This window comes from Schistocerca americana, chromosome 5 (assembly GCF_021461395.2).
Source record: "Schistocerca americana isolate TAMUIC-IGC-003095 chromosome 5, iqSchAmer2.1, whole genome shotgun sequence".
Taxonomy (NCBI): Eukaryota; Metazoa; Arthropoda; class Insecta; order Orthoptera; family Acrididae; genus Schistocerca; species Schistocerca americana.
Window position 1 is genome coordinate 435,207,092 of NC_060123.1, and position 23,376 is coordinate 435,230,467.

At 40.3% G+C, this 23,376-nt stretch overlaps 1 protein-coding gene across 1 annotated transcript in view; it reads right to left on the bottom strand.

The window, feature by feature from the left end:
• The window catches only part of LOC124615735 (protein madd-4-like), a 325,617-nt gene that overhangs the window by 30,770 nt on the left and 271,471 nt on the right, over positions 1-23,376 (bottom strand). Inside the window, exons 18-19 of the mRNA XM_047143810.1 lie at positions 20,815-20,897; positions 4,495-4,681 (exon numbers count right to left, since the gene is read on the bottom strand). Coding sequence (XP_046999766.1) covers positions 4,495-4,681; positions 20,815-20,897 — 270 coding nt within the window. The remainder of the gene's footprint in view (positions 1-4,494; positions 4,682-20,814; positions 20,898-23,376) is intronic.

Genomic DNA, 23,376 nt, shown 5'->3' on the forward strand with positions numbered 1-23,376 from the left:
TGAAATACATTGCAACCTATATTGCTACATAATAATATTAAAAAAATGATTGAATCTGTTCAAGTAACATATTCGCTGATTTCTGAAGTAATTTTATCCAATGTAATATGATACCCCATTGGGGGGGGGGGGGGGGGAGGGGGGCTACAGCCCCCATAGCCACATCCCCTTGCCACCGCCCCTGAAAGAATATGACAATGCAACTCTCATCTTCTTCAAGAACATAGAAAAACTGCTCCTCACTGGTTTTGAAAACTTTAAATCCCACATTAAGAAGACCAATGTTTTATTAAATGACTCAGTGCATCAAAGAAAATAACACCTTTGTGAAAATATAATGGAACTGGAAGGAGAAAATAATATAATTACCAAGCAGTGGCAGGAGAACACACGTATAAAGGTATTGAAATCTGAAAGCTTTCTAAGACAGTGGCTCCTTCTTCTGGTACAAGGGTTGAGGGGGAAGGAAGAGGGGTGAAGGAAAGCGACTGGTGAGGTAAAGCCTTCTTCTGGCAGCACTTTAGGCAGCAGTCAAAGATGAATTGGTGCTGCATAATTCTATCGGAGTCTAGTAAATATTATGAAGGGTAAAAACCCACACATTGTTCAGGAACACATTACAGAACATCAATGGTAACTCATCTCCTCCAAACCAAAAATCCACTAGTACCAAACAGTCTATTTCTGCTCATCATTCAATGGACTATAAAGCACTGAAAATTGTGGCTTATACTTTGAACTTTTGAGACTTCATCATTAATGAATCAGTGGAAATAAGTGTGGCTGGGGAAGTTCTGTGTTTTGTGCAGCTGACCTCTTGTTGTGATTTTACAGAACAATGATGCTCAATCTGATATTCATAAATGGAACTTCCACCAGGTAGGGCACTCAGGACAATGCACAGACTTCCAGCAGAGGAGCCTGTGCTCAAGTAATGCCTGAGCATTGTGCTTTCAGTCTTAAATAGAGCAACTTAGCATATCTTTGCTAATAAACATCTGAAAATGACCATAAGACCTTGCGCCAAAATATTGTGGCAGAAAGTTATGGATATCCAGCAGCATTCCAAGTTTTCTATTAACTGATCTCTTCTTTTCAAAAAGTTGGGCCATAAACTATTTTACTGCTTATTTGCTTCAGTACCTAATCATCGGGTATCTGATCAACCCATCTAATCCTCAGCATTCTTCTGTAGCAACACATTTCAAAAATATCTTTGTATGTAGTTGTAAACATGAATAATCACAGATGAAATGCTGTTATCTCTGACTGCTGTGGAGTCATAAGACATATTATTATATTATTTTTCTCCAAAGCTAAAGAGAAATAGATTTAGGAGAGTAGATCTGGAGGTATTCAGGAAAAGTGACTGACACACTGAAAATCACCCAATATATGGGAGGGGAGGGGTAGGTGCACGAGAGAGAGAGAGAGAGAGAGAGAGAGAGAGAGAACACCCCAAAGTGCGGAATACGAAATTGGTTGCAAGAAAATATAGAGTTATTTGTGCACACCTACAGAGTATCAGGATATGGATGTGTATCAGCTACAAAAGACATGATAAATACAAACATATATGCACAACAGCAAGATCGCAATACATTTACCACTATTTCTGGGCATTGAGGTCGGACTGCAATCAACTGCACCTGATGGAAGAAGCAGTCCATGGGTGGTAGGTGTAAGGAGAAGGCTGGGGTTGAGAGGGGATGGGTACCAGGGTAGGGGTGGGGTAGGGTGAAGTGCTGCTTGTGGGAGAATGCAGGGATGCTAAGTGCAGTCAAAAGTTATTTTCTGTGGGGGGGGGGGGGGGGGGGGGGAAGGAGAGAACTAGAGGGGGATAAGACTAGTGGGTGCACTGGTGAAATAGGAAGTTGTGTAATGCTGGAGTGGTAGTAGTGAAGGGGATAAGTGGGTGAAAGGCAGAGACTAGCAAAGGAGGAAGGACTATATTGTAGGAGAGTTACCATCTTTCCTACCAGCACCAGCTTTTCTGAATTGCACAGGTGGAAACACTCCCTGCAATATATCCCACATTCCCATAACCCCCCTGGGCTTAACTTTCATTAATCTCTATCCTTCACCCACTGATCATCTTTCCTGATCCTGCTCCAGCAGTACACTGTCTTCTATTGCACCAATGCACCCACAAATCCTTTTTGCTTCTACTTCTCTACTTTTTCACTGTCCCCCTCAAACTTTTTTTACCACACCTAGCAGCCCTACCCTGCCCCACCACGTCTCTGCACGCACCCACAAGCTGCAAAACAGCACTACACCCGCTCCCCCACCCCTCAGTCCACCTGCTCCTTACCCCTAAAACCCATTGATTTTTTCTTCCATCAGGTGCATTTGTTGGCACTCCAGCCTCAGCGGCCAGAGACAGTGGTTTTGTGTGTGTGTGTGTTTTTTCTGCTTGAGAAGAAGGCCTTTTGACTGGAAACTTAAATGTATACCCTTTTTTTTTTTGTGGCTGTCTGCACCTCAACATCTCTTCTTTATGTTGAGTAGCAATGTATATGTATTGTTTTTATGTTGTTATCGCATTTTGGATTTTCCATTGTTTATTTAAACAAACATGTAGGGATGCTAAATCAATTATTCAGACTGGTAAAGTGATAAGCATGAAGAATAACATGGAAAATCTGGGGGCACACAATAGTCTTGATGTCAGTTGTTTACCAGATGTGAAGTTTAATAGTCTTCCACTTATGGATTTGATAACTTTTAATTATGTGTGACATTAACTTTTCAGTTACTGTGCATTTCTGTATTAAACATACATCTATACTGTACCTACAAATTACCTGTGGATGAATAAACAACAAGTAAACATCAGTCATCAGTCAGGACTCATAAAAGACATAAAAACAAAAATAAAATGTAGACATCTATCAGCCTCCTCTCTGTGATGTAAATAATCTCACTAAAATTATTATGAACCACTTAGAAAAAAACATAAGATTTTAAAGAAGCAAAGAACAAGGTGGCTTGAGAAGTGAATACAGAACAATAAAGCAGTTGCAAGTCACAAATGCAATTACAGAGATGAGCAATGAGTATTAATTAACACTTTTTCTGAGATTCAAACATTTTGAGAAAGATTTTGACCTGAGAAACAAGACAATGACTCATCTTATGTTAGTATACTGCAGAAATACATGTATAATACTAAAATTTCCATTGGACTTCATTGGATAACAAGAAATTGAACACTGAAAGAGTAGTTTTCTGCAACCAAGGTGGAAATTTTCAAATCCTCAACAAATGGAATATTGGGAGGAATAAATATTAATGGAACATATCAACTACCTTCACTGATCTGATAAAATTGCTCTGTCTGCCCCTACACTTTGACAATGACATTGGAGTTGCAGAACCATTTGGCGAGTTTTTGTATTTAGAGCAGTTGAAGATGAGGGCTGGATGGAGAGAAAATAAATACACAGAAAAGTAAAAATGCCCTGGAGTGTGCTTGGTAAACTAAACATGATTTTCACAACGAATTTCTGAAGTGTATGAGAGTAAAATTTTCAGAGATTGTGTATTTACAGTTTAGACTTAATGACAGTGTGACATGAATTTTCAATGTTAAAATCATTCAGAAACAGTGGCTTGCCCAGTGAAAGAATGATGTACATTGGAAATTATTAGGAGGATCAAGACAAATGGAACCAAAGAACAAACTGGAAAGTAAGATGTAATTATAACTACAAAGGGATCATAACACTAAGAATATGAAGCCACGTGAATGAATGGTAGCTGGACAAGCAGATGTATCTTTTATATATATCACTGAAACCATAATCCATGGAAAAGTCTATAGGCTTCTTTTCCTCAACTGACATTACAATAGTTGATGGTCACAACATAAACATTGATTGAAAGAAAACAGCATAAAAGTATGCAGCTAACTGAGAACACCAAATTATTTGCTATCAAACAATGGAAAATCCAGGATGGGATGTAACAATATTATGAACAAGACAGTTGCTACTCACCATATAACGGAGATGCTGAGTTGCAGGTGGGCACAACAAAAAGACTGTCAGAAAGCGAGCTTTTGGCCAACATGGCCTCTGTCAAAAATTAAGAACACACACACACACACACACACACACACACACACACACACACACACACATATATATATATGCAACTCACACACATGCACACTGTGGTAATGTGTGTGAGAGTTGCTTTTGGCCAACATGGCCTTTGTCGAAAATTAAGAACATACATACATACGCACACACTCACGCATATGCAACTCACACACATGGACACTGTGGTAATGTGTGTGAGAGTTGCACTTGCATGTGTGTGTGTGTGTGTGTGTGTGTGTGTGTGTGTGTGTGTGTGTGTATTTGTTTTACTCTAGCTTGTCAAAGGATAACTTCATCTAGCAAGTTTTCTTTCTTTTGTGTGTCCCTATTGACAACTCTTCTATGTGTATTTTATATAAAAGAGACAAATAATTGATATTTCCATTACCCTTATTCCATGTAAAACACCGTGAATCCTCACAAGAAGACCAGCTGCTGGTGATCCACTGTGGACATTCTTCAAGTCCACATTGCTGAGTGAGAGGAGGTGTTGGTAGACCAGCATCTTCACAGAGATTGCCTTGCACATTCTGAGTGTTGTTATTAAGTCGCACCATACAATGTGCAGTTCTTGTCTGTAAATAATTGAAATGAAGAAAGATATAAATAAGTCAAATGGAATCAAACCTGTATCATAACATGTATGGCAACAAACAAAATACTGATATAGGCACTGATTTTGTGAAATAAAATACAGATCGCTGAACAGAGGAGTAACAAAATATCGACCACATATTAGCAATATGACCCTGTTTTGTAAGAACCTAATTCAAAGGACCTACAGAAACTAAAAAAAATTGTTGTTATGGACTCTGGTTTTGACAATGCAGTTTTTATCAGCTTAAGTTTCTTGATATAACATGTTTAAAATAAATTATTTTCATAACATATTCATTTCTGCGGGCCACTAATGGGAACATTAATGCCTTTTTGGGCAGCCACGTAAATGGCACTTTGTATATGATCAGAGTATGGGAAACTTTATGGTGGCTTTCACATCTACTCATCAAGCAGCACACAGAAGCCATTGAGCTGGAGACTGTTCCATTGCAATGAATGGCTGTTGTGCCATGTGGGGTGCTAGTGGCTCAGCAGTCATTGTTACCTTTAAATCTTTCAGGCACACTATGACATGGCAGAGTCTCTGAGACAACTACAGTGTATAGATAAGTTCATTCATTCCATTTTTGTTTCCTACCCTGTAGGTTGTTGTAGTTTCTTGGCTGGCTCTGAGCACTATGGGACTCAACTGCTGTGGTCATAAGTCCCCTAGAACTTAGAACTACTTAAACCTAACTAACCTAAGGACAGCACACAACACCCAGCCATCACGAGGCAGAGAAAATCCCTGACCCCGCCGGGAATCGAACCCGGGAACCCGGGCGTGGGAAGCGAGAACGCTACCGCACAACCACGAGATGCGGGCTGTAGTTTCTTGCCATAGATTGACACATGGTTTGGAAATAAAACACCAAGTGATTAATTTCTTTAGTGGAAGTTATATGACAAAACTCTGGATAATGACAAGGGAATGATTCATATGACAATTGGATGGTTTCATATATTGAAGAATTTGAATGGACCATTTCAAGAGATGGATGACAATGTCAGTAATGAATACAGTAAGTTCATTGACTTAAAAAATGTTTTATTGTAACATTTTCAAAAACATGTTTACCTTAAATGTAGTATTAACGATCTTTCTGAAGACTATATTTTAAATATCCATCAACTTATGACAGAACCAGTAATCTAATATTATGTTCCTTGCATTATTTGCTGCAATTTTTCTAGTCATTCAAAAGTACTGAAAGAATTTTTCATGATCTCTATGGATGTCTTGACATATGATAGGAAATACACCACATTTGTTCCTTTTTACAGTGATTGGAAGAATCTACTGGGTTATGTAACTTTTCCTCCTTTTTAAATGAACATAAACTAAAACCCACACCAGCATTTGTTCATGTTCCATTTCACTGGAGCTGTTCTATATAAGATGATGTGACTTACCAAACGAAAGTGCTGGCAGGTCAATAGACACACAAACAAACACAAACATACACACAAAATTCAAGCTTTCGCAACAAACGGTTGCTTCATCAGGAAAGAGGGAAGGAGAGGGAAAGACGAAAGGATGTGGGTTTTAAGGGAGAGGGTAAGGAGTCATTCCAACCCTGGGAGCGGAAAGACTTACCTTAGGGGGAAAAAAGGACAGGTATACACTCGCACACACACACATATCCATCCACACATACACAGACAGAGACACAGACACAAATATATATATATATATATATACAGGGGTAGGAGCCAGAGGGTAGGGAAGGTGGTTTGGGGATTTCATAGGGATGAACTAAGAGGTTGCGAAGGTTAGGTGGACGGCGGAAAGACACTCTTGGTGGAGTGGGGAGGATTTCATGAAGGATGGATCTCATTTCAGGGCAGGATTTGAGGAAGTCGTATCCCTGCTGGAGAGCCACATTCAGAATCTGATCCAGTCCCGGAAAGTATCCCGTCACAAGTGGGGCACTTTTGGGGTTCTTCTGTGGAAGGTTCCGGGTTTGAGGAGATGAGGATGTGGCTCTGGTTATTTGCTTCTGTACCAGGTCGGGAGGGTAGTTACGGGATGCAAGAGCTGTTTTCAGGTTGTTGGTGTAATGGTTCAAGGATTCCGGACTGGAGCAGATTCGTTTGCCACGAAGACCAAGGCTGTATGACAGCTGCCACCCATTCCACATCGAACGGTCCCTTCCCTACAGCCTTGGTCTTCGTGGCAAACGAATCTGCTCCAGTCCGGAATCCTTGAACCATTACACCAACAACCTGAAAACAGCTCTTGCATCCCGTAACTACCCTCCCGACCTGGTACAGAAGCAAATAACCAGAGCCACATCCTCATCTCCTCAAACCCGGAACCTTCCACAGAAGAACCCCAAAAGTGCCCCACTTGTGACGGGATACTTTCCGGGACTGGATCAGATTCTGAATGTGGCTCTCCAGCAGGGATACGACTTCCTCAAATCCTGCCCTGAAATGAGATCCATCCTTCATGAAATCCTCCCCACTCCACCAAGAGTGTCTTTCCGCCGTCCACCTAACCTTCGCAACCTCTTAGTTCATCCCTATGAAATCCCCAAACCACCTTCCCTACCCTCTGGCTCCTACCCCTGTAACCGCCCCCGGTGTAAAACCTGTCCCATGCACCCTCCCACCACCACCTATTCCAGTCCTGTAACCCGGAAGGTGTACACGATCAAAGGCAGAGCCACGTGTGAAAGCACCCACGTGATTTACCAACTGACCTGCCTACACTGTGAAGCGTTCTATGTGGGAATGACCAGCAACAAACTGTCCATTCGCATGAATGAACACAGGCAGACAGTGTTTGTTGGTAATGAGGATCACCCTGTGGCTAAACATGCCTTGGTGCACAGCCAGCACATCTTGGCACAGTGTTACACCGTCCGGGTTATCTGGATACTTCCCACTAACACCAACCTGTCAGAACTCCGGAGATGGGAACTTGCCCTTCAGCATATCCTTTCTTCTCGCTATCCGCCAGGCCTCAATCTCCGCTAATTTCTAATTTCAATTTGCCGCCGCTCATACCTCACCTGTCTTTCAACTTCATCTTTGCCTCTGTACATCTGCCCCGACTGACATCTCTGCCCAAACTCTTTGCCTTTACAAATGTCTGCTTGTGTCTGTGTATGTGTGGATGGATATGTGTGTGTGTGCGAGTGTATACCTGTCCTTTTTTCCCCCTAAGGTAAGTCTTTCCGCTCCCGGGATTGGAATGACTCCTTACCCTCTCCCTTAAAACCCATATCCTTTTGTCTTTCCTTCTCCTTCCCTCTTTCCTGACGAGGCAACCATTGGTTGCGAAAGCTAGAATTTTGTGTGTATGTTTGTGTTTGTTTGTGTGTCTGTCGACCTGCCAGCGCTTTTGTTTGGTAAGTTTCATCATCTTTCTTTTTATATATATATATATATATATATATATATATATATATATATATATATATATATATATATATATATATATATATATATAATAGAGGGAAACATTCCACGTGGGAAAAATATATCTAAATAGAAAGATGATGAAACTTACCAAACAAAAGCGCTGGCAGGTCGATAGACACACAAACAAACACAAACATACACACAAAATTCTAGCTTTCGCAACCAATGGTTGCCTCGTCAGGAAAGAGGGAAGGAGAAGGAAAGACAAAAGGATATGGGTTTTAAGGGAGAGGGTAAGGAGTCATTCCAATCCCGGGAGCGGAAAGACTTACCTTAGGGGGAAAAAAGGACAGGTATACACTCGCACACACACACACATATCCATCCACACATACACAGACACAAGCAGACATTTGTAAAGGCAAAGAGTTTGGGCATTTTTTGGGCAGAGATGTCAGTCGGGGCGGATGTACAGAGGCAAAGATGAAGTTGAAAGACAGGTGAGGTATGAGCGGCGGCAAATTGAAATTAGAAATTAGCGGAGATTGAGGCCTGGCGGATAGCGAGAAGAAATGATATGCTGAAGGGCAAGTTCCCATCTCCGGAGTTCTGACAGGTTGGTGTTAGTGGGAAGTATCCAGATAACCCGGACGGTGTAACACTGTGCCAAGATGTGCTGGCCGTGCACCAAGGCATGTTTAGCCACAGGGTGATCCTCATTACCAACAAACACTGTCTGCCTGTGTCCATTCATGCGAATGGACAGTTTGTTGCTGGTCATTCCCACATAGAACGCTTCACAGTGTAGGCAGGTCAGTTGGTAAATCACGTGGGTGCTTTCACACGTGGCTCTGCCTTTGATCGTGTACACCTTCCGGGTTACAGGACTGGAATAGGTGGTGGTGGGAGGGTGCATGGGACAGGTTTTACACCGGGGGCGGTTACAGGGGTAGGAGCCAGAGGGTAGGGAAGGTGGTTTGGGGATTTCATAGGGATGAACTAAGAGGTTGCGAAGGTTAGGTGGACGGCGGAAAGACACTCTTGGTGGAGTGGGGAGGATTTCATGAAGGATGGATCTCATTTCAGGGCAGGATTTGAGGAAGTCGTATCCCTGCTGGAGAGCCACATTCAGAATCTGATCCAGTCCCGGAAAGTATCCTGTCACAAGTGGGGCACTTTTGGGGTTCTTCTGTGGAAGGTTCCGGGTTTGAGGAGATGAGGATGTGGCTCTGGTTATTTGCTTCTGTACCAGGTCGGGAGGGTAGTTACGGGATGCAAAAGCTGTTTTCAGGTTGTTGGTGTAATGGTTCAAGGATTCCGGACTGGAGCAGATTCGTTTGCCACGAAGACCTAGGCTGTAGGGAAGGGACTGTTTGATGTGGAATGGGTGGCAGCTGCCACCCATTCCACATCAAACGGTCCCTTCCCTACAGCCTAGGTCTTCGTGGCAAACGAATCTGCTCCAGTCCGGAATCCTTGAACCATTACACCAACATATATATATATATATATATATATATATATATATATATATATAGAGAGAGAGAGAGAGAGAGAGAGAGGGGGGGGGGGGGGGAACATTCCACGTAGGAAATATATATCTAAAAACAAAGATGATGTGATTTACCAAATGAAAGTGCTGGCAGGTCGACAGTCACACAAACATACACAAACATACACACAAAATTCTAGCTTTCGCAACCAATGGTTGCCTCGTCAGGAAAGAGGGAAGGAGAGGGAAAGACGAAAGGATGTGGGCTTTAAGGGAGAGGGTAAGGAGTCATTCCAATCCCGGGAGCGGAAAGACTTACCTTAGGGGGAAAAAAGGACGGGTATACACTCGCACACACACACACATATCCATCCACACATATACAGACACAAGCAGACATATTTAAAGACAAAGAAACTCATAAAGTGAGACTGAGGCCCATGAGGACAGCCTGTGGTGTGTATGTCACAGCACGTGACACTGCAGGTCTTATGAGTGCTAGCAGCTGCCTCCATTGGGAAGTGAGTAACTATTTCAGAAGAATTTAATAATTCTTGACTGCACTTTTAAATGCATGCAAGCCCTCGACATCACACAAAAAAGTTAAGACCTTTAGCAGGTACCTTTTCAATTAAATATTGATTTCGTATGGGCCTTTCACAGAGCTGAGTGCTCGCAAACTGTGGCAGACAAGCCAACTAGTGTGACATCACAAGTTTGTTGCAGGGTCCATATATTTTTTTTGTCCTGAGTGAGACTCTGTGACACCACTGAAGTCAATGAGTACATCTGATGAGTGTGTCAAGCTTGGTAATCTCCTATGTGTTATTGAAAAGGAGTAGACTATCAACAAGAATGAGGTTTTAACCTGCCCTTCTTTTTTCTCATTCTCACCAGTGACACACACTCTTAGCAGTCACCTATACCAATTATTAGTACTTAGGACACAACTATTACACTTCATGAAGGAAATGTACCAGTGTGTGAGAAGATGGAATAGAGTCTCTGCTCTCAGGTGGCTAAGCCTACAACTTCCCCACCAAGTTTTCAGAGCTTAAGCAGGGAAAATGAAAAGTGGATTTATTTATTTCACATATTTATAATATTTGATACAGAGGACTGTATCTAATTATATGAAGATATATTGTATATGAAATTATTACATCTTACATCTGCAAAGGATTTGCATGAAATTGTGATATGTCCATGCAACTATCTAAATAAGGATGGGTGTGAAAACTCTTAAAGCCATTTAAATAAAACAAACATTTTTTGTACACACCCACCCACCCACACACACACACACACACACACACACACACACACACACACACACACACACACACAAGGTAAATCTGAATAGAGACTATGTGCAGCACTTTCACAATTAACTACAAGTTTGTTTAAAAGAAATATAATAATTAAAATAAAATATTAATGGAAAAAGAAAATTGTCAACAGCATGGATAACAGAAATGAGGGAAGAACTAAACAGAAATACCATCACAGAATAAAAAGAAGAGAGAGAGAAAGAGAGAGAGAGAGAGAGGTTGAAATCTTGTGGAAAAGTAAAGCAATAAATGTCATAAATATACATAAGAGTAGTTGCAGGAAATATACACTGAAGCACAAAGACACTGATATAGGCATGCATATCCAAATACAGAGATAGGTAAACAGGCAGAATAAGGCACTGAAGTCGTCAATGCCTATATAAGACAACAAGTGTCTAGCAAGGTTGTTAGATTGGTTACTGCTGCTACAATGGCAGGTTATTAAGATTGAAGTCAATTTGAATGTGGTGTTATAGTCGGCGCATGAGTGATGGGACAGAGCACCGCCAAGGTAGCGATGAAGTGGGGATTTTCCCATATGACCATTTCATGAATATACTGTGAATACCAGGAATCCGGTAAAGCATCAAATCTATGACATCGCTGTGGCCAGAAAAACATACTGCAAGAATGGAACTGACAAAGACTGAAGAGCATCATTCAATATCATAGAAGTGCAACCTTACCACAAATTCCTGCAGATTTCAATGCTGGACCATCAACAAGTGTCAGCGTGTGAACCATTCAAAAAAACATCATCGATTACGGCTTTTGGAGCCAAACACCCACTCGTATACCCTCGATGACTGCAAGACACAAAGGTTTACACCTCAGCTGGAATTGTCAATACTGGCATTGGATGGTTGATGACTGGAAACATGTTGCCTCGTCAGACGAGTCTCATTTCAAATTGTATCGAGCGGATAGACATGTACGGGTATGGAGATAACCTCATGAATCCATGGAACCTGCATGTCAGCAGGGGGCTGTTCAAGCTGGTGGAGGCTCTGTAATGGTGTGGGATATGTGCAGTTGGAGTGATATGGGGCCCGTGATATGTCTAGATATAACTCTGATGGGTGACATGTATGTTTGCGTCCTGTCTGATTACCTGCATCCATTCATGTCCATTCTGCATTCTGAGGGACTTCGGCAATTTCAGTAGGACAATGTGACATCCTACAAGTCCAGAATTGCTACAGAGAGGATCCAGGAACAATCTTCTGAGTTTAAACACTTCCGCTGGCCACCAAACTCCTCAGACATGAATATTGTTTATCAGATTTGTGATGCCTTGCAATGTGCTGTTCAGAAGAGGTCTCTACCCCCTCGTACTCCTACTGATTTATGGACAGCTCTGCAGGATTCATGGTGTCAATGCCTTCCAGTACTACTCCAGCCATTAGTGGAGTCCATGCCATGTTGTGTTGCGGCACTTCTGCATGCTCGTGGGGACCTACAAGATATTAGGCAGGTGTACCATTTTCTTTGGCTCTTCAGTATACATAAAAGGAGTTGTTGTTGTGGTCTTCGATCCAGAGACTGGTTTGATGCAGCTGTCTGTGCTACTCTATCCTGCACAAGTTTCTTCATCTCCAAGTACCTACTGCAACCTACATTCTTCTGAATCTGCTTAGTGCCTTCATCTCTTGGTCTCCCTCTATGATTGTTACCTCCAAGCTGCCCTCCAATACTAAATTGAAGATCCCTTGATGCCTCACAACATGTCCTACCAACTGATCCCTTCTTCTAGTCAAGTTGTGCTACAAATTTCTCTTCTCCCCACTCTATTCAGTACCTCCTCACTGGTTATGTGATCTAACCATCTAATTTTTAGCATTCTTCTGCAGCACCACATTTTGAAAGCTTCTATTCTCTTCTTGTCTAAACTATTTATTGTCCTTGTTTCACTTCCATACATGGCTATACTCCATACGAATAACTTTCAGAAAAGACTTCCCAACACGTAAATCTATATATACTCAATGTTAACAATTTTCTCTTCTGCAGTTTATATCCTCTTCACTTCGACCATCATCAGTTATTTTGCTCCCCAAATAGCAAAACTCATCTAATACTTTAAGTGTCTCATTTCCTAACCTAATTCCCTCAGCATCACCTGATTTAATTCACCTTCATTCCATTATCCTCGTTTTACTTTTGTTGATATTCATCTTCTATCCTCCTTTCAAGACACTGTCCATTCTGTTCCGCTCTTCCAGGTCTTGCTGTCTCTGACAGAATTACAATGTCATCGGAAAACCTCAAAATTTTTATTTCTTCTCCCTGGACTTTAATTGTGACTCAAAATTTTTCTTTTGTTTTCTTTACTGCTTGCTCAATATATAGACTGAATAACATTGGGGATAGGCTACAAACCTGTCTCAGCCCTTCCCAACCCCTGCTTCCCTTTCATGCCCCTCGACTCTTAGAACTGCCATCTGGTGTCTATACAAACTGTAAACAGCCTTTCGTTCCCTGTATTTGACCCCTGCCACCTTCAGAATTTGAAAGAGAGTATTCCAGTCAACAATGTCAAAAGCTTTCTCTAAGTCTACAAATGCTACAAATGTAGGTTTGTTTTTCCTTAATCTATCTTCTAAGGTAAGTCGTAGGGTCAGTATTGCCTCAGGTGTTCCAACATTTCTACAGGATCCAAACTAATCTTCCCCCAAGGTCAGCTTCTACTAGTATTTCCGTTCATCTGTAAAGAATTCGTGTTAGTGTTTTGCAGCCTTGACTCATTAAACTTTTTATTAAACTTTTTCCAAAGCTGTTTCACAGAGGAAGACTGCTCTGTAGTTTCTTCTCTAGATTGTTGCACAGATCACAAAATGGTAGATATTGAAATAGATGAGAGAGGAATAGAAAAAGAATTTAAATCAGTCAAAAGAGGAAAGGCCGCTGGACCTGATGGGATACCAGTTCGATTTTACACAGAGTACGCGAAGGAACTTGTCCCCCTTCTTGCAGTGGTGTACCATAGGTCTCTAGAAGAGCGTAGCATTCCAAAGGATTGGAAAAGGGCACTGGTCATCCCCGTTTTCAAGAAGGGACGTCGAACAGATGTACAGAACTATAGACCTATATCTCTAACATCGATCAGTTGTAGAATTTTGGAACAAGTATTACGTTCAAGTATAATGACTTTTCTGGAGACTAGAAATCTACTCTGTAGGAATCAGCATGGATTTAGGAAAAGACGATCATGTGAAACCCAGGTTGCGCTGTTCGTCCACGAGACTCAGAGGGCCATAGACACGGGTTCCCAGGTAGATGCCGTGTTTCTTGACTTCCGCAAGGCTTTTGATACAGATCCCCACAGTCGTTTAATGAGCAAAGTAAGAGCATATGGACTATCAGACCAATTGTGTGATTGGACTGAAGAGTTCCTAGATAACAGAACGCAGCATGTCATTGACAATGAAGAGAAGTCTTCCCAAGTAAGAGTGATTTCAGGTGTGCCACAGGGGCATGTCGTAGGACCATTGCTATTCACAATATACATAAATGACCTTGTGGATAACATTGGAAGTTCACTGAGGCTTTTTGCGGATGATGCTGTAGCACATCGAGAGGTTTTAACAATGGAAAATTGTACTGAAATGCAGGAGGATCTGCAACGAATTGACGCATGGTGCAGGGAATGGCAATTGAATCTCAATGTAGACAAGGGTAATGCACTGTGAATGTTTCAACTTATGTCTTTTAGTGCTCTATCAAACTCTTCGCACAGTATCATATCTTCCATTTCATCTTCATCTACGTCCTCTTCCATATGCATAACATTGCCCTCAAGTACATCACCCTTATATAGACCCTCTATATACTCCTGCCACCTTTCTGCCTTCCCTTCTTTGATTAGAACTGGTTTTCCATCAGAGCTCTCGATATTCATACAAGTGGTTCTCTTTCCCCAAAGGTTTCTTTAATTTGCTTGTAGGCAGTATCTATCTTACCCTTAGTGATATATACCTCTACATCCTTACATTTGTTCTCTAGCCATCCCTGCTTAGCCATTTTGCATTTCCTGTTGATCTCATTTTTGAGATGTTTGTATTCCTTTTTACCTGTTTCATTTACTGCATTTTTATATTTTCTCATTTCATCAATTAAATTTAATATCTCTTCTGCTACAAAGAGTATGGTCATCAGTACAAGATGCAGACTGCCCCAATATTAAAATAGGACAATCTACCACTAGCCAAGTAAGTGCATTTAAATATCTTGGAAGCACAATAACTGAGGGCTTGAGATGTCACCAGGAGGTGAAAACTCGAATTGCCATAGCGAAGGAGGCGTTCAACAGAAAGAGAAGACTCTTATGAGGCAAATTGGATATAGGTCTAAGGAAAAGGCTTGGCAAATGTTTTGTGTGGTGTGTCGTACTATATGGGGCAGAAACATGGACGCTGAGACGAGAGGATGAAAAAAGGTTAGAAGCATTTGCGATGTGGATGTAAAGGAGAATGGAAAGAATAAGCTTGATGGAAAGAGTGAGTAATGAAAGAGTATTGGAAAGGGTTGGTGAGAGAAGATGTCTGCTGAAGGTTGTAAGAGAAAGGAAAAAGAACTGGTTTGGACATTCATTGAGAAGGAAGTGCTTGCTAGCAGATGCTTTGGAAGGACTGGTTTGTGGGAGAAGACTGAGAGTAAGAAGGAGATACAAGATGATAAGATGACATAAACGAAAGAGGAAATTATGCAGACCTGAAGAGGATGGCAGAAGACCAGGCAGCCTGGAGAACTACCATACTGATGATGATCTGTTACCCAAGGATTTCTGCTAGCCCTTGTCTTTTTACCTACTTGATCCTCTGCTGCCTTCACTACTTCATCTCTCAAAGTTACCTATTCTTCTTCTACTGTATTTCTTTCTACCGTTCTTGTCAATTGTTCCCTAATGCTCTCTCTGAAACTCTCTACATCCTCTGGTTCTTTCAGTTTATCCAGGTCCCAACTCCTTACATTCCTGCCTTTTTGCAGTTTCTACAGTTTTAATCTACAGTTCATATCAAACAGATTGTGGTCAGAGCCCACGTCTGCCCCTGGAAATGTCTTACAATTTAAAACCTGTTTCCTAAATCTCTGTCTTACCATTATACAGAGTGAGTCACCTAATACTACCACTGGAAACATCTCCCAAACCACAACAAACATTTTACATTGTAAAATGTTAATTACATCCAGAGTAATTTGCAACGTAAAGCTGATGCTTCAGTAACTCCTCAGCAGTTCAGTTGTATGTATTTGAGAGAACCCAATTAATTAGGGGCACAAAAAGAATGGTGATGTAAAGTAGGTACAGAAGAGAATTGAACAGCACCTTACATCCACATGCTAACATTTTTATTAGTCTTTTTCTCTGAAGAATATTGTATGGCATTGATTTTTTAGTTAAATTTACAAATTTGTTTTTTGTTTTCAATTACAGAATGTAAAAGAGTGTGTTCTGACATTTCGGGTCTATAAATGTTCAAAGTGGTGCCCATCATTCGCTGCACACATTTTCAGTGTACCGAGTACTGAATGTCTTACACGATGCAGTACGTCTGGTGCAATATTGCCACAGGCTCCCTCATGTTTCATATCCGCTGGGGTTGTAGGCACATCATCGTACAGGTTCTCCGTTAACGTACTCCACAGAAAGAAATCTAAAGGCATAAGATCGGGAGAATGGGCTGGCCAATTTATGCGTCTGCCACATCCTGTGAAATGTCCATCGAACATGCTGTCAAGGGTCAGCCTAGTGGTCATTGCAGAATGTGCAGGAGCACCATCATGTTGATACCACATATGTCTACACGTTTCCAGCACCACATTTTCTAGCAATGCTGGCAGATCATTTTGTAGAAACTCGATGTATTTTCCAACTGTTTGGATGTCCACAGACCAGTAATGCACGTTTCATAAATTCACTACATTGTGGTTTGTGAAACCTGCTTCATTGCTAAACAGATAGAACTGCAATGCATCCTCTGTTAATGCCCATTGACAGAAAATCACTCGAGTATTAAAATCATCTCCATGTAATTGCTGACGCAGTGACACATGATACGGGTGAAATTTGTGACGATAAAGTATGCACATTACACTACTTTGACTCATTGCACTGCCTCTAGCAATATCACGTGAACTCATGTGTGGGTTCATGGCAACAGCGGCTAACCCATCAACTGCATCTGCTTCTCCTGTGATAGGTTTGTTACGGACCCGTTTGCGTGTTACAACCACACCTATTGCATACAATTGTTTGTGATCTCTGTCCGGGTACCATTCTGCATACAACCTGCAGGTTGCAGCTGCATTTTGTCTACACTCGCAATAGATGAGTATCATCTCTGCATTTTCAGGGTTAGAATAAACAGTTCTTACAACACTTTACATACTGTTGTTATTGCGACCTTCTCATGTTCCTACTGTGCATACTTCTGTTCTACTTGTGTACAGTACAGTATCACAGATGTCTGGTAATACACTGTACTACAGTTATTCTGAGTACAAGGACAAATTCAGCAACATGTAGACACAGAGACAGCCAAATTCGTAAACATTGTAGTCTTCGTAAACATACCCCTACAGATCTTGCTCGTTACAACACATGACTGAACATCTAAGGTTTCAAGTGTCAACTTTTGGAAATTTACGGTAAGTTCCTGTGGGACCGAAATGCTGAGGTCATTGGTCCCTATCCTTACACACTACTTAATCTAACTTAAACTAAATACGCTAAGGACAACACACACATCTATGCCAGAGGGAGGACTCGAACCTCTGTAAGGGGGAGCCACGTGAACCATGGCAAGGTGCCATAGACCGCGCAGCTACTTTGTGTGCCGTCAACTTAATGTTACAAATTATTCTGGATGTAATTAAAATTTTACTACGTAAGAAATGGCATTGAATAAGTATTTGTTTCTATTTTCAGTTGTGCTAAAGATAATAACAGGTTTCCATTTAGAAAAAAATAAGTACGTGTTGAAAATCAGACTTCTGTGCATTACTCAGTGGTTTGTATTAACTAATTACAACAGCCCCTCTCCTCACTTTCGGTCTGCAGAATTGGTTATTCAGTGTTTCTTGTCGTTTGAAAGGTGTTTCCAGTGGTAATGTTACGTCACTCACCCAGTATAATATATCTGAAACTTTCCAGTATCTCCAGGCCTCTTCCATATATACAACCTTCATTCATGATTCTTAAACCAAGTGTTAGCTATGATTAAGTTATGGTCTGTGCACAATTCTAAGAGGCAGCTTCCTCTTTCATTCCTTAACCCTATTCCATATTCACCTTCTATATTTCCTTCTCTTCCTTTTCCTATTATCGAATTCCAGTCCCCCATGACTATTAAATTTTCGTCTCCCTTCACTATCTGAATAATTTATTTTATCTCATCATACATTTCTTCAATCTCTTCATCGTCTGTGGAACGAGTTGGCATATATACTTGTACTACTGTGGTAGGCATGGGCTTTGTGTCTATCTTGGCTACAATAAAGCGTTCACTATGCTGTTCGTAATAGCTTACTCCTATTTTTTTTTAACCTACTCCTGCATTACACCTATTTGATTTTGTAATTATAACCCTGTATTTACTGACCAGAAGTCTTCGTCCTCCTGCCACCGAACTTCACTAATTCCCACTATACCTAACTTAAAGCTATCCATTTCCCTTTTTAAATTTTCTAATCTACCTGCCCGATTAAGGAATCTGACATTCCATGTTCCAATCTGCAGAATGCCAGTTTTGTTTCTCCTGATAAAAGGAGTAGACTTATGGAAATCTGACTTTTATCAAAGAAATATTTTGTCACAGAGGAAGCCACTTCAACCAACCAAAGATTGGTCTGTATCATGAAATGAGACTGAGAGCAAAATAAATTCATTAATCTAATTTGGGAAAACGGACATTCACATATTTGGCATAATGAAATAGTATATGGTCTTTCTGAAGAAAGTATCAAAGAAGGGGACTCAGCACTTACACAGCTTCCATGTTATGATTTTCTCTACATATCAAAAACAGAGGTTTATGATCAATGGGAAACTCAGTGGCAAATATCACGGCAGCAAAAGGGCTTTTCACTCACTTCCGTTCAATGTACTGTACTAATAAAACCCTGGTACAACCATAAAAATATCCTAAGGATATATATAACATCAATTATTAGAATGAAATTGGGACATGCATGTTTCCCTGCACATCTCTATAGGACTGGAGTGACAGTCGCTTCCACTGTAGCGAACATCCAGAAAATGAAGGAGATCTGACTCACATCATATTGCGATGTCCCAAATATATCCCGCATTAAAAAAAAAAAAAGAAAATGTGGGAAAAACCTTTTAAAAATGAAGATTCCCATGCCAACAAATATTAAAACATTAATGAGTGAATAACTTCGAAATTAACACTTCAATAGCTTGTTACCAGCAACAAGCATATATAAAGCTCTAACATATCAAAGACTGAATTTTATGCATGTACAAAACAGCCATGTCTTTAAAATTTAACTTTTCAGTCACTAACTTCAACAATTGTAACAACAGTATTGTTTGTCACAAAAAACCAATAAATTTAATTAAAAAAAACAAATAATGAAAGACAGTATATAAAGCTCTAACATATCAAAGACTGAATTTTATGAATGTACAAAACAGCCATGTCTTTAAAATTTAATTTCAGTTACTAACTTAAGCAATTGTAACAACTGTATTGCTTATAACAAAAAGGCAATTGATTTAATTAAAAAAATACCAAATAATGAAAGACAGTATGTTTACTATGCATACTGGTACAATGGCAGGTTATCAAGATTTAAGTGAGTTTGAAGATTGTGTTATAGTTGTGCATGAGTGATGGACATAGCATCTCCAAGGTACAAGGCACAACACATTGTACATCAAGTTTCTACTACAACTAAAATTTTTATATGATTTCAGAGTTTTAGAGCATTTGATTATTCATGGAAATCCTTATTCTACACTTGCACCTACTGTCAAATGGAACAGAAAGAAACTGTTCAGCTTAGCTTCAAAATGTAATCAGTCATTTGTCATCTAAGCTCTTCCTTTCTCTTGTATTGTAACTGATCTTATACTGTAGTTTTTTACTGTGGTACATTCTAGCATGTCATCATATTTCTCTGTTACTCAAATTACTGTGCAATGTACAGATATCTTACTTTTTCTTTTATGCCATCTGGCTCAATGGATCATGCTCTGCTAAAGGTTTCTTTTCCACTGTCTTTTATCCATCACTGTCATCTGCCATCCATCCTCCCAGGGGTGTCCTACCTGTCATGATGCAATCCTGGAGTTCCTGTGGACATCTGTCATGTTCCATCTGAACCAATGTCTAGCCCACTGTAGTCACTTGCATCTTATGATTTCTGCTATATTGGCTTCTTGGTACAGTTTGTCTAGCACATGGTTGTGTCTGTTATTTATCCTCTCTTTAACTTACTGCTAATTAGCCTACATATTTAATTAAATATATGTTCTCTGAAGCAAAAAATGTTTGATTTTCAAAGATGCAGATTATATGTTTATAGTACTGACCAACTGGTGTGATGTGGCAGCTCAGTGGGTGTCAGATTACAAATTCGAAGGACTGAGGTTCAGTGCCTGTTTGGTCCTAATATTGTTTCCATAACTTATCACTTTCTCTAGCAATAATTTATATACATAAAAAAATGTTGAGTTGCACCATAATTTGGAGTCACTGTAGATCCCCATAACTGGCTGAGTAAGTCAGTTCGAAGGTTGCAAGGGCAAACCATATCCAGCAGAACAATACCTAGTTAAACACTATGAAGTTCAAACCTACTGGCAGGTTGGTGACAACTTCACTATTTATGCCACAACATACTACTTTATGCCTACATAAATATGGTGTGTTTGTTTTCCAGTTACCTGAAAGCCACCACCTCCACAAGTCTGTGAACATTTGGACCACTCAGTTATCATCCAGTCAAACTTAAGGTTTTCAGCACTTCCTGTAACAAGTTTTACAATATTAATAAAGGAACCTTATCTTCATACATATCAGTTAAATGGAGAACAGTTACAATATCACACACAATTCATACTCATAAGAAAGAGGAGTTACCTCTAAAAAATGAGCATACAAATCAATAGACATAACCAGGTACAATAGTATATTGTTTTTGTGTTGCATATACACATAAGCAAGAGGTATTCCTCTCAATATGTACCAGTTATATATTATAATCTAAAATGATGTTGGAAACCTAAGATACATGCTTGGAAATGACCAAATGTCAAAATTGGCCAATCATATAGACAAAAAAATGATAATGCAGCCTACCTTGACCATGTTTTCATTCACAAAACACATTGAGGCTGTGAACCCCCACAAAAATAATTTTTTAAAAAGATTTCACAGGTTAGAGTACAATGAAGTAACTTAGAAATGGTTCAAATGGCTCTAAGCACTATGAGACTTAACATATGAGGTCATCAGTCCCCTAGACTCAGAACTACTTAAACCTAACTAACCTAAGGACATCACACACATCCATGCCCGAGGCAGGATTCGAACCAGCGACTGTAGCAGCAGTTCTGTACCGGACTGAAGTGCCTAGAACCGCTCGGCCACAGCGGCGGGCTAACTTTGAAATACATGGAAGATCAGTAAGAACATGAAACAAACTATAATCCTGCTTAATTTAATCCACTATAGATATGGCTGAACACCACGAATGTCAATGCAAATTCAGTACAGTTTCTTGAAATGTTAACTGGTAACTATTTTGTTTTAGGATATTTTTATTAATGAAATCATTATCAATTTCAAATTTGTCAGCATTCATTCTTTTACTTTATTATATTTAATTATTTTGTATCAGGACTCACATTGTAACAAACATATGTGCAACTGTTTGATCATGAAATATCAACAAAGTTAATTACAGAAGGTGATTCTCAGTTAAGTAACATATTAAGCTATCTGTGTAACCAGTTGTTCATCAGTGGAATATTCCCTGAAAGTTTGAAATATCCTGAAATTAAGCCACTGTTTAAGAAGGGAGATAAAGAAATAGTGGTAAATTTCCATCCAAATTCACTTTTGCCAGCATTCTCAAAAATTTTAGAAAAGGTCATGTACAATCAGTTTTATAACCATCTTATTACAAATAACATACTGTCAAACACGCAGTTTGGATTTCTAAAGGGTTCTGATATTGAGAAGGGTATCTACACTTAATGTACATAATTGAGTAGATAAAAAATTGCAGGCAACTGGTATATTTTGTGATCCGTCAAAGGCATTTGACTGTGTAAATCACAATATCCTTTTAAGTAAATTAAAATATTATGGTGTAACAGGCAATGCTGTAAAATGGTTCAAATCTTATATCTCTGACAGGAAATTATATCTCTGACAGGAAACAAAGAGTGTTGTTAGGAAACAGACATGTATTAAGCTATCAGGCATGGGAACTAATTACATGTGGGGTCCCACAAGGTTCCATCTTAGGAACCTTACTTTTTCTTGTTTATGTCAATGACCTTTCATCAGTAACATTACCAGATGCCAAGTTTGTTTTGTTTGCCAATGATACAAACATTGCAATAAACAGTAAATCAAGTGTAGTCTTAGAAAGATCAGCTAATAAAATATTTGTGGACATTGATCACTGGTTCCTAGCCAATTCTTTTCACTAAACTTTGAAAAAACACACTACATGCAATTCAGAACTTGTAAGGGATGTCCCATGAGTATATGCCTAACATATGATCACAAGCAGATAGAAGAAGTAGACAGTATTAAATTCTTGGGATTACAGCTTTGTTATAACGTCAAGTTGAACACATATATTTCAAAACGACACAACACATATAAATCACTGAGCAAGTTGACAAAGCAAGACGTGAACACGGTAACATTCAAACGAGCACCGAGTCCAAGTCTAGCGGCCGCTGGCTGGCAGGCCGCTTAGGTGGCGCAGCTGCTGCATGGCTGGCAGACAGCGCTGCATGTAGAGGACGCGCGTAATTGCGCGGCGGCACTTTGAATGATCGATGAGTCACAACACTTCCCCCCCCCCCCCCCTCCCCTTCGAAATTTTTGCACCGGTCTTGATGGAGGTGGCCTGTAGATTGCTAACGTCCATAGGCGTTGTTTGACTGGCCGTAAAGTCTCGAGGGGGAGGCTTCCCGTACGGACGGAAGTGTCCCCGATGATAGCGGGTTGAGATGACAGGAGACGTAGGGGTCGAATCTGCTAGGGCCCCGTGCACCAATCTGCCCATTGCGGCAAGTCCAGCTGATATAACTGGAGACATGGGCGATGTGTCGGCATCTGTAGGAAAAGGAGGCGAGTAGATTGGCTCCGACAGATGAGGGTCATCCGGTTCCTGCATGGGCACGTCTCCTGGTGGCGTCCGTTCTTGTACTGGCACCGAGATGACAGTGAGAGGGCTGCGTTGTGAGTAATGAGAGATGCCAAGA